At 38.7% G+C, this 12,033-nt stretch overlaps 1 protein-coding gene across 3 annotated transcripts in view; it reads right to left on the bottom strand.

Moving 5' to 3' along the window:
• thsd7aa (thrombospondin, type I, domain containing 7Aa) overlaps positions 1-12,033 on the bottom strand; it is a 176,621-nt gene that overhangs the window by 103,238 nt on the left and 61,350 nt on the right. For all 3 annotated transcript variants that reach the window (XM_014019217.1, XM_014019215.1, XM_014019216.1), the window contains exon 2: positions 4,915-6,097. In XM_014019217.1, coding sequence (XP_013874671.1) covers positions 4,915-6,097 — 1,183 coding nt within the window. The remainder of the gene's footprint in view (positions 1-4,914; positions 6,098-12,033) is intronic.

The raw sequence follows: 12,033 nt of genomic DNA, 5'->3' as shown, positions 1-12,033 counted from the left end.
TATATATATATATATGCACTTCCAAAAAAAATGCTAAAATACCCATGCTGCACCACTAGGTGGTTTTGTAGCTTGACTAAAACCTTTTTTATTATTTTCTGATGCAGTCTCTAATCATTATTTACCACCATTAATTAACCTTAGCCCACAGGTAAATATTAACAGTGATTGGATCTAGCTATATGAAAACAAAATGCAGAAAAAAACCTGCGTCATTTTGTTTGGGTTTCTAGAAAACAAAATGAGAGTGGGCATGAACCTCGTTTCAGAAAACCTCCATATGCAGAGTGCAAATGAAGGCACCAAAATCTTTATTTTTCTTAATTATCACTTTGTGTTTCAATCATTTTCAATGAAATATATTGACATATATGTGACTTTTCTTGGACAGAGAGAGTGGCTGCATTGAGCTAACCATTAAAAAACGTTTATATGCAATTGTATGCAGAAATCTAGCCTTATAAAATTGTTTATATTGGCAGCCTGCTCCTTCCAGTATGGCGTCACCCTCATAACACATTGTTCAATCTTCTGAAGCATGTACGATGCCTCTATTTAAAACACCTTATTAGAAACAGCAGAAAATCTCTATGTTTTTAAAATGTAAAATATAATGTAGAATGTAGACCAATGAGGTCATATAATACTGTTATTTTTTATCTTTACACACGTTTTTTTTTCTATCCTAATGGGAATTTGCATTGACTTCCATTTATTTACTGGTCATTTCATTAACCCTGACCCCTTACCTTAAACCTAACCACCCCAGTACATACCTGACCCTAAACCCTAAACTCAATCCACACTTTAGTTCTAACCCACCAATGGTATTTCCCCTTATGGGGACCAGGTTTTTGTCCCCATAAGGAACAGTGCATCCTCACAAAGCTGTGTGAACCTGGAAAATCATTAAAAATCATCCCCACCAGGTAATAAAACATGTACACACACACTTTGTTTACAAACCTAGGCAGTAAATATTACCAGTAGATTACATTTGTATTGTGTAAAACTGCTAAAACAGTTCAGTAATAGATTTGTTTTGGAAGGTAACCTTTGGGGCACCGAGCCCAAAGCACATTTCCTCTAAAGGACAATTACACACATTTTATTGTTATGTTGTGTCGTATTAATTAGTTTCTGGCTGTTTCATTTTAAGACTAAACAATGGGACATAAAATACTGGCAAAGACTGCTGACAGAGCAATACAAGCACAGGAAGAAGTATTGCAGTGTTTTGTGTGAACTGTGTAATCATGGAGTGTTTCCGTTTTCCTTTCATAATACATGGTTAGCTGTGACTTATTGTATTTACTGAGAACATAGTGACGACCAACACTGCCTGTTCTCTCAACAACTTTGCAGGTTACAACCCTTCTGAAGTGCTGACATCTCTGACGAATTCTCATGAACTTCTCAGAAAAAAAACATGAACTTTTTACATTTGTATATATTTCATTTACTGCTTTATCCTTAATGTGCATTTCTGTGGAAAAGGTTGTACCCAATTGTGAGAAAATGCTGTAAAAATAATGCTACCCATTTCTTAACTTTCTGTTACTTATTCATGGTCAGGTTACTGAGATAACAGACCCATTTGAGGGAAACCCAGACATCCCATCCAGGACTTCAGCTCCTCCTAGGTCAGGGCTATTCCATCCTGGTCCTCGAGGGTCACTATCCTGCATTCTTTACTTGTTTCCCTGCTTCAACAGACCCGATTCAGTGATTGGGTTACTTTAAGTTATGTAGAAGATAATCATTCATTCATTCAAATCAGATGCAGAGCAGAGAAGCCTCTATGTCAACCCCTTTGGAAGTACTGACCCTTAGAGAGCCATAATTTTCATGAAAATATCTGTAGTAATCTCACACAATACGAAAGTAAGGGGGTAGAGTTGAGGGGAGGACAAAGAGTGGGCAAACTTATTTCCTTCCAGCCTGCAAGCTCTGAGACTTAAATCAATTTCAAGCAAAGTTTTTGAAAAAATGTGTAAGATCGCCCTATACATCTGTATTCATGAAAAATGAGAGAACATCTGTGCAGTTGACAGATAATCCATATAATCTGACATGTGGACAGTCTGTAGAGCAAAGGGGAAAGCCATGCTGAAGATCCTGAGGTGCAATTAAAGAGTAAAAACTGGAATCATGAATGGACATAAAAATTCTTTGACTTTCAAAACTATGAATTCATATAATATATTATTTAAATGTATTTTTGTATTTTGAGCAACTTTAACATATGACTGCCAACAAAATTTTATACTGCCTTGGGCATACAATGACAATAAAGTTCTATCTAACTTGACATGTATGTGTCTATAGTGGCTGTTGAGGACCAAACATGGACATTCTTGTTCCACAGGATCCTAAAGTGTTCCAAGGCCAGAGAAGATTTACAATTCATGCAGCAAGTTCTGGGTCTACCCCTTGGTCTCTTTTCAGTGAGATATGCCTGGAAAACCTCAAGATCAAGAAGGCATCTTATGCCCAAACCACCTCAGCTGAACCTGTTAAAGCAGAGGAACAGAACATACTCTGAGCTAAGCCTGGAGGATGGAGCTCCTCGCCTCATCTCTAAAGATGAGCCCAGCCAGTCTACAGAAGAAGCTCATTTCAGCTGCTTGTACCTAAGATTTCCTCTTCAGGGTCATGATCTATACTCTATAACCTTCAGTGCTCCCAACAAACTCAATAAGTGTTTCCATCCCCGCTGGCATTGGCACTGTTTTTATTCATTTTTAATAACATTTCCACTTTTACTGCACATCTGTTTTTACTGCACTAATTTGCTGTTTTTTAGCCAGTAGCTGTGTTTCCATTGCAAATGTGCGCAAAACTTTGTCGACATTCTGTTAATGTCGAAAAAACACAGTTTCGCAATTGCAGTGTTCCCATTAAGTAAGAAATTCTATTAAAGTCACGTGTGAATACGTTTGTTCTCACGATAAGTCATTACAAACATGGCGGCGATGGATGTAAACACATAGCATGTTGCTACTGTGACACTAGCGCTCATCATCAGAGGAGACGTCGGCGTCTTTTATCGAGGCTTTCCAGAGACAAGTCCCTACTTGGGAGTGGCTACGTATGCTGTGTTTTTGGGAAATTGTAGTCGGTGAGTTTACTATTTTATACTACTTCTGTGATATTACTACTATTTTTACTTCTTGTTATCTTCTTTGTCATCGTCTTTTTTGCCAGTAGAAACAGCCGGTTGTTGATCACGAGACTCCCGTGATGTGAAAAAAGTGTTTCCATTGCAGATTTGCGAAAAACACCAATTTCTAAACGGCCGAAAAACCACCTCATCCTAGCGCAAAAACATTTTGTCGAAATACATAATTTTTTTCGAAATTGACGTGTTTCCATTGAGCAAATTTATTTTCGAAATCCTAATTTGCTCGTTTTCATGGTCAGTGGAAACGCAGCTTGTGTGAATCTACATATCTAAAACACCTGCATTTCCCCTCTGTGGGACAATAAAGGTATTTCTATTCTATTCTAGTCCATGACCACAACTGAGTGTGGGAATGTAGACAGACCAGCAAATCAAGAGCTTTTTTTTTTTGGCTCAGCTCCTCCTTCACCACAACAGACCAGAATGACCCTCATTTTAAATTGGCTCAAATGCTTTCAATGCAATCCCAGTTACATTCATTAATACTGATGCACAGTCAAGTCTCTTGGCATTGTTTCTATATTGGAGACAGATTTTTAAAGGGATCCATGATTAGTTGTAACATTAGACTTTATTTTATAAACATTTATTTTAACTGTAGAATAAAGACAGTAAAAATACTGTAGGCTGTTTAGTTTTGTAAATTTTTTAAAATACATTTTAACACGGACGGAGCCATTTTATTTACATGCAAAGCATTCTGGGTAAATGATGACGTGGATAGGTCCTCGGTTTGAGCGGGCTACATCCACCCTGAAGGTTAATCTTGGACAATATCTGATGATCGACTCTTTTAAATGAAACCAGAGAGCGTTGACAGAGAGGAGAAGGTAGAAATGACTCAGCCTGTAACTGAAAATATGGATGGAGRACAACAGAGCTGCTTCATGGAAGAAGAACCTCAGCTTAGCCTGTTAGCTTTTGCGCTAGCGCCGACACTATTGCCTTATTTGTATTAGCTCGGTGCCAGTGCAACAAACAAGCTAAACTGAGGTCCTCCATCCATATTTTCAGTTGCAGCTGAGTCATTTTTGTGTTCCCCTCTCTGTCATGTGGATGGAGGACCTCAGTGACGAGAGGAGAATGTGTAGCGCTGAGCTAATACATATATATGATGATAGCGTCAGGGCTAATGCTAAAGCTAACAGGCTAATCTGAGGTTCTTCTTCCATGAAGCAGCTCTGTTGTCCTCCATCCATATTTTCAGTTCCAGGCTGAGTCATTTCTACCTTCTCCTCTCTGTCAACGCTCTCTGGTTTCATTTAAAAGAGTCGATCATCAGATATTGTCCAAGATTAACCTTCAGGGTGGATATAGCTCGCTAGCAGCCTCACACCGAGGACCTATCCACGTCATCATTTACCCAGAATGATTTGCGTGAAAATAAAAGGGCTCCATCCGTGTAACATATTTTTAAACTTTTAGTTTAAAAATGATAAAAATTGAACTTCCTACAGTATTTTTACAGCCTTTATTTTACAGTTAAAAACTATGTTTATCAAATAAAGTCTAATGTCACAACTAATCATGGATCCCTTTAAACAGATTTTTATACAGACATAAACCTTTCCAAAATGTGTTTGTTCCCTTTCTAGTTTTTGAAAGTAATGAGTTAAAATCAACAAGTTCAAAAAACAAGAATTACTGAGATTTGGTTGTCTAACTAGACACTGTTGCAAATGAACACAGTAGAGATTGGATGAAAGAGAAATAAATGTAATCAGTCTTACCTGAGAGCTTCAATATTCCCGTTCTTGTGGACACAGGTGACTTCTCGGGTCTGGTAACCAACTTGCAGATCCCAGAACTTTCCTCCTGGGCGTCTCTGACGATTCTTGTTTTTCTTTTTCATCAGCTCTCTGGTCTCTGGATCCTTCGTCTTCCCCCTCTCTCTTAATTTCTTTTTGGATTTATCTCGGATTTTTTCTTTTTTTCTCTTGTTTTTAGCCTTTTTCTGTTGTTTCTGCTGATCAGCCTGTATGGAAGGTCTGTCTGGTTTCCTGTTTCCTCTGGCCAATTTTCTGTTGAGTATCGATGGTTTGTTGCCGTTTTTAGACTCTTTGTCACCTTCTTTTGAGTTTTTGTCATTTTCTTGATACTGTTTTTCATCATCTCTCATCTGTTTGTTTCTTCCTATTGACTGTTTGTTGCTCTCTCTGACCTGTTTGTCACCTCCTCTGGATGATTTTTCACCCTCCCTACTCTGTTTGTTTCCCTCTTTAGGAGGTTTCTCACTTTCTCTTGATCTCTTGCTTCCCTCTCGGGGTGGTTTTTCAGCTTGTCGCGTTTGCCTTGGCAGAGGAACAGAGCAAGGACCCCAAGGTCCCACTCTGAGGCTGTAGAGGTTCTCCTCTCCCTCACAGAGGCCTGGCTGGCAGGTCTGAAATTCTGTCAGATTTGGACACGCTGCTCCGCCAAACAGTGGCGGTGCGAGCACAAAGCGGATCCGGTTTCGTAAACCAATGCCGCAGGTTTTAGAACATGAAGTCCACGGGCTGAACTCAGACACCACACAGTCCCGAGGACATGGTATGAGACAGGCCTGTTCAAGGCGAGGTTTAGGTTCAAAATATTCACAGATGGCATCTTCAGCCGGTTCGCCGTTAGCTTTCTGAACACAGCCCACCTCCCGGGTCTGGATGCCCTCCTCTCCCCGCGAGCACACAGTCGGGCGCTGCACGGCGGTGCTGCGCATCAGCACCGGGACACACTGGTTCCAGGCGCCCAGCTGCCATTCGTACAGATCTTTGTGCCAGTCGCACACTCTGAAGCAACTCTGCTGGTTGTCTGGCCGCTCCGCCTGGTCACAGTTTGTATGGAGGGTAGTCCAGCCCTCAGAATGAGCGCACCACACTGCTCTACTCTGGCTGCCTCCTGGACCACACTCGCTTCCCATGCAGCGACCCCATGGACCTGTAAGGAGGGAGATAAGGGCGGTTAGAGACGAGTCCTGGTGAGTGGTAACCTTCAAGGCAAAGTAACAAAATGTATGGTACTGATACGGTAGAAGTAAGTAAGTAAATTTTATGAAGTGCCTTTCACAGACATAAAATCACAAAGAGCTGTAATGCTGCGTTCACACCGAACGCGATTTCAGCTTCAAAATCGCAGCCAACGCTGAAGTTTGAAGCTTGTGCACTTTGAGGTCAGACGCAGGWCAGCTSTTGAAGCGCTGCACRGCAACAGCCTCCCMGCCCCTCCCTCCTCTGTCGGGCTCTGTTTAATGTCGGACGAGGAAGTGGCTTTGCTTTATTTACAGAGAGCAAGAGCATGTCACGTTCATCAGATAATTAATTCATAATTAATTCACCAGATAATTCAGAGTAGAGGCTCACAGCTCGCTTTCAGGACTATTTTTCCAGTCTGATGAGTCACTGCCACGCAGTGCTGCAGATATCTCCTGTCAGGACACCGACTGCAGGCACGATTTCAGCTAAAGAGCTCCGCTCCGTCTGTTTCAGGTTAGTGGACATCATTCAGTAAACTGTCCCGTCGGGAAATATGTCTCTACGTCACACAGTGGAGTCTCTCTGATTGGTTGACGCGGCGCGTCGAGCTGCAAAAGTTCAGATTTTCTAACTTCAGCGATTTGCGCCTCAGCGCGTCGAACGCTCAGATCGTTCAAATCGTTCAAATCGCGCTGCTCTAATCGCGCTTGAGGCGCCGCAGTCCTTCCCGACGCTGATTGAAGCGCGTCCACCATAGACTTTGTATGTAAACCTGCTGCTCCTGACGCTGAAATCGCATTCGGTGTGAACGCACCATAAGAACATTTTATTTGACAAGGTTAGTTTGATTAAATTATTTTTATCACAATCTTTTGTTTTACAATAAATTTTGTTAGACAAAGAAGAAATGAAACTAAATTGTAATAAAGAGCTGAATTGGTCAGTTGGGCACTGTAGATGCAAATATAATAATAATTAAATTAGAATAGATTAGATGAGATTTATTGTCCTTGTACAGAGCACAAAGAAATTACAGTTCAGAACACCCTTCAGAAGAAGACAGCACATTACAAACATAGGAGAACAGGTGCCCTGGGTCATGCAGCCACAGACCCTGCACAATAATAATAATAATAATAATAATAATAATAATAATAATAATTTGATTATTTACATTTACAAAAATATCAAAGTGCTATCATCATAACATGTTATGAACACTTTTTAAAAGTCACAATCAGTGGTTTATAAAATATTTTGCTAACAGAGGGTTGAATATAATAGTCAATTCTAAGATATTAGACATGATAAATTATCTGTTGGGGATATCTCCAAGCTTCTTCAATTTTTTTCTTCACTGTAAAACTAACTAAATTAGCCCTTTTTTTTTGTGTTGAGGTTGATTAACTGTGGCGACCATCTCGAATCAGGCTGAGTTCAGATGTTAAATAATTATTAATTTACATCCAAACATCAAGTTTCACTAATATGTATCCAGTAGTTTGAGAGACATTGTAATACAAAACAAACACATAAAGAGAGAAAGAGGCTACATCATTATGCATAACATAACTGCCTTTCAGCGGTGCGCAATTAACTAAATGGGCACTAAATGCTGTAATCTGACTCTTAACGTAAAACTTCCAATGGAAAAATGCTAAATATCAAAACAGTAATTCTGTTTAGTAAAAGCTTTGACTTTTATTTAGTAAACAGTGCTTTGTGGTTTTACCCAACAGATCTGAAGTACAGCAATAAACATGTCAACGGAAGAACCAGCAGGCCACAGCTGCAGGCAGAGGGCTTCAATCAATAAAAATCAATAGAGGAAGGTGGAAAAAACTGCTCCTAATACAAAACACAGCTGCAGCCACAGACCTGACAACTCTCAGTGGCAGTTTTTATTCCCTTTCAACGAAAAAAGGAGAAACGACACAGGACACGTAGAATTTCTAAAAGTGTTTATATAAATAAAATAAAAAACATCTCATTCATAGTGTTAAATTTAAAATAACTGCTACAAGTGATATCACTACAAAATTACTGATGTGTGATTTAGTACAACTAAAAACAAAAGGCTAAGCTACAAGGCTGTGCAGCCATCTGGACTTTGGTTTTCAGCCATATCCTGCTCACTGAGGATGGCGGAATATTTCAAACCTTAAACTATTTGTTTTCAGGACAGCATTATCTCTGTAGCTCGCAGGTGTGCACCATTATTTCTGAACATCTGAAGAGTTGAAGAACCATACCGATCATAACCTCCAACTCTATGAGAGTTATCAAATATCTAATGGCATTCTGACTCCATCTCTACACTAACCCATCCCTGAAGTACTGCCAAGATTACACTGACCGGAAATAAACACAACAGAGTATCAAAACCACGTGTCAAACTCAAGGCCCGCGGGCCAAATGAGGCCCTGCCATAGAATTTTGTGTCACTCATGAGAGCTTCAAAGATGTATTAATATCTTAAAATAAGTGTACGCTGCTTTAAAGCCAGCACTGAATATAAATCCCATAATTTATGTCAATGATTTTACCTGTAAAACGATGACATCCCACCACTAGGTGGGGGTAAAGCAGGATTCTAAATAGGCAATCACTGAAATTCATTGTGTAAAAGCTCCATTTCACTGCATTTTCACAAACTACTTTTGCTGTGGTCAAGCTGCACAGGGAAGTGGGATTTTCCCATTTACAAGTCGTAAAGTTAAACTGGAACTCGCGTCCAGTGGGAATTCCCTGTGGGAGAGTTAAGAAGTCAACACAACAGCTAGTCACCAATACTCAGCTGTGAGTAAAACTCTGTTTACTTTTACTTTTAATAGTTTTTTTCTGTATTATTTCCCACTTAGTCAGGCATACATGTAGTTAGGGAGTGGTGGCACAGAGGTTAGAGAAGATGAACCTATAAGATCAGGGGTTCAACTCCCCAAACCAACAAAACTCACTCTGGGCCCCTGAGCAAGGCCCTTAAGTTGCTTCCCGGGCACCTTGAAAATGGCGAAAATGGAGAATTTTTAAAAATGCAGAGAATTATTTTTTCCATTGAGGGACAAAAAAGGTTAATTTTTTAAAAAAAAAGATGTGTTAGAATGCTGTTTCAATGCACAAAATACCACGTAGAGCTCAGTTACTGTTAGGGCTGTCCTAATGCTCATGTGACCCTCTGTGAAGGAGTTTGACTCCCCTGATCTAAACCATACGTATCAGGAGCGCATGGCAATGGAGAAGCTATAGGTACACACAGCATCTGCACAAATAAACTAAAGAACAAAGAATAAAATTGATGCCAACCCCTCCTGAAAATCAAGATGGTAAACAAATTCACTCTAAAGGTTAGATTTTCATAGAGCGCAAAAACTCATGTATGTGTTCTACTTCAGGAAAATAATTTAAAATGACTTATGAGCCTCATCAATGTTCCACATACTGCATAAATTAAATGTGACAGGAAAGAAAGGTAAATAGGATTTTATGTAAATGTGTTGCCAGAGGAAGACATTATCTAAGCCAATGCTAAGTCACATTATTCTTTGTTTTATGGAAGAAATTTTAGATCTGAAATCTGTTTTTGTAAAAGGAGCCATTTAAAATGGATTGTTTTGTTTTAATGCTGTCGTTTGTAGGGAAGCCGTTACAGTTTTTCACTGTCACCGTCCTCAAATGCAGAAATTAAAGGACTCATTCTCAAATATGCTCATTCGCCTTATGTGATCATATATGTTTAATAACAATTCCTTACTCTATCTGTTCCTGAGGAATTCAAGACAATGACATGTTAATGTAAGGTTTTGGTTATCAAAGAATAACCAATAAAACATATTTTTCTTTAAGCCAAAATGTGCGTATTAAATATTTTATCAACTATGTGAAAATGTCAAGAAACAAGATGTGCATTTCATTAAGAGTAAAGTAGATCTGTTAGAACCTTTCTGCACTGGTTAGGCCATTTTGCCATGACTGAAATAAACTGGTTACATCAGCTTTTATAAATCAGCAACATTTTTAGAACCACACCTGCACAAGTGGAAACCTCAAACAAAAGCTATTTCTATGCTAGTTTCTTTTAATGCTACTTTTGATGAACGGCTGTGGAAGACTTTACTACAGCTCTACTGAGAGGAAACAATAAGAGCATGAAAAATATTTTGCTGCCTTAAAAGATAATTGATCCTGTACACAGTCAGCTTTTAAAGTTTTAAAAGTCCATTGCTGAGATCTAACACCACATTTACAGTTGGTCAGATGTTTTTTTACGACAGAGTATTAGGGCCACACGACATTTTATTTATTTTTTTTAATGACGAGAATAAATTTATAATATTACAATAAAGTCAATATTCTAAAATTAAAGTCACAATACTATATATACCCTTTACATGAAACAGCATATTGTTACCACTGCATTAAAATAAGGAATGTTGAGCAACTTGTTAAGTTGTTCTTTATTGGTTAAAATAGTTAATCTTTTAGCACATTAGCATCAAATAATCAGTAGCAGGACTTGGATTTTGTGCAAACGACTATAAACTGAAGCCATATTGTAATTAATGGGTGCATTGACAGATTTAGTCGTCACGTAGCTAATTTGGATGATATATTAATCTAACAGTGACTCAGGTCATCTGGACTACTTTACAAACACAGACACACACAACAGGTGTGGGGAAAATAAGGTGGAAATGAGGGATGGAAAATGGACGCATCATGTAAAATTATGACTGTTTTTCATAATATTATGATTTTTTTTCTTGTAATATTACAACTTTAATCTTGTAATATTATGAAATTATTGTTGTAATAATAATAAAAAAAACTTGTTTTGTGGCCCTAACACTCCGTCGTAGTTTTGTGCCTTGTTGTTATTCCACTGACCAAAATCACTGAAAGTCAAATAAATGAAAATCAGTCCTTGGTTTTGAATTTTGGTTTCACAAAACTGTTTTCAGAAATAAAACTTATAGCATCTGTGAACACAAAGCTGATGTGACATGTTGCCAAAAAGCTCTAGTTCTGTCTCATCTGTCCAAAGGACATTTCTCCCAGAAGCAATTTCGGCTTGTCAAAAAATATTTTGACTCCTCGTTTCGTTCTGAGTCCAGAATGGATCAAACATCAACGAATGTTTCATTCTGACACTGATGCACCTTGACCTTGGAGTTCACCTCTAATCTCTTTGGAAGTTGTGGGCTCTCTGGTTACTGCTCATACTATCTGCCTCCAGTTTGTCCTCAGTTTCCTTCTTGCAGCCACAGGCAGGAAGGTTGGCATTTTAAAGGTTTTAACTACAGCTGCACAGAACAGCATAGCCTTTATTTTTAACGTTTGTCAATCATTTTCTTTCTAAACTCCTGAATCAACTTTATCTTTAGCTTTCCGTGCTCCATGTTTAGTGTGGTACACACCAAGTTACCAAACAGTACAGTGACTGCTTTTCACACTTTAAAAAGGCATCTGTGACATCTGTGCTGCTGAATACAGGAGACACCCTAACATGTCTCTATGGACAGATTATTTTGGGGGGTATCATCCTTTTTTCGTCAATGCCAGTCCCATTAGTTTATTATTAATTTTTTAATTTTGGTGAACTGTAAAAACAAATCAAATACCCTACACCAGGGGTGGGCAATCCTGGTCCTGGAGGGCCGCAGCCCTACATGTTTTACATGTTTCCTGCTCCAACACACCTGATTCAGTCACTGAACTACCTCTTCCAAGTTCTGCAGTACGGAGGACCAAAACTGACATTAGAATTAAAAGCAGAAACATATAAATGAACCACTAAATAAATACATTTAAAATGCACCAAATGAATTTTAAAAAAAAGAACTTAACCTCAAGTTTTATAATTTAATTCACCTTCATATTTATTTTTCCAGCTTAATTCCAATA

This window comes from Austrofundulus limnaeus, unplaced genomic scaffold, assembly GCF_001266775.1.
Source record: "Austrofundulus limnaeus strain Quisiro unplaced genomic scaffold, Austrofundulus_limnaeus-1.0 Scaffold212, whole genome shotgun sequence".
NCBI lineage: Eukaryota > Metazoa > Chordata > Actinopteri > Cyprinodontiformes > Rivulidae > Austrofundulus > Austrofundulus limnaeus.
This window is presented reverse-complemented; position numbering and strand designations above follow the sequence as displayed.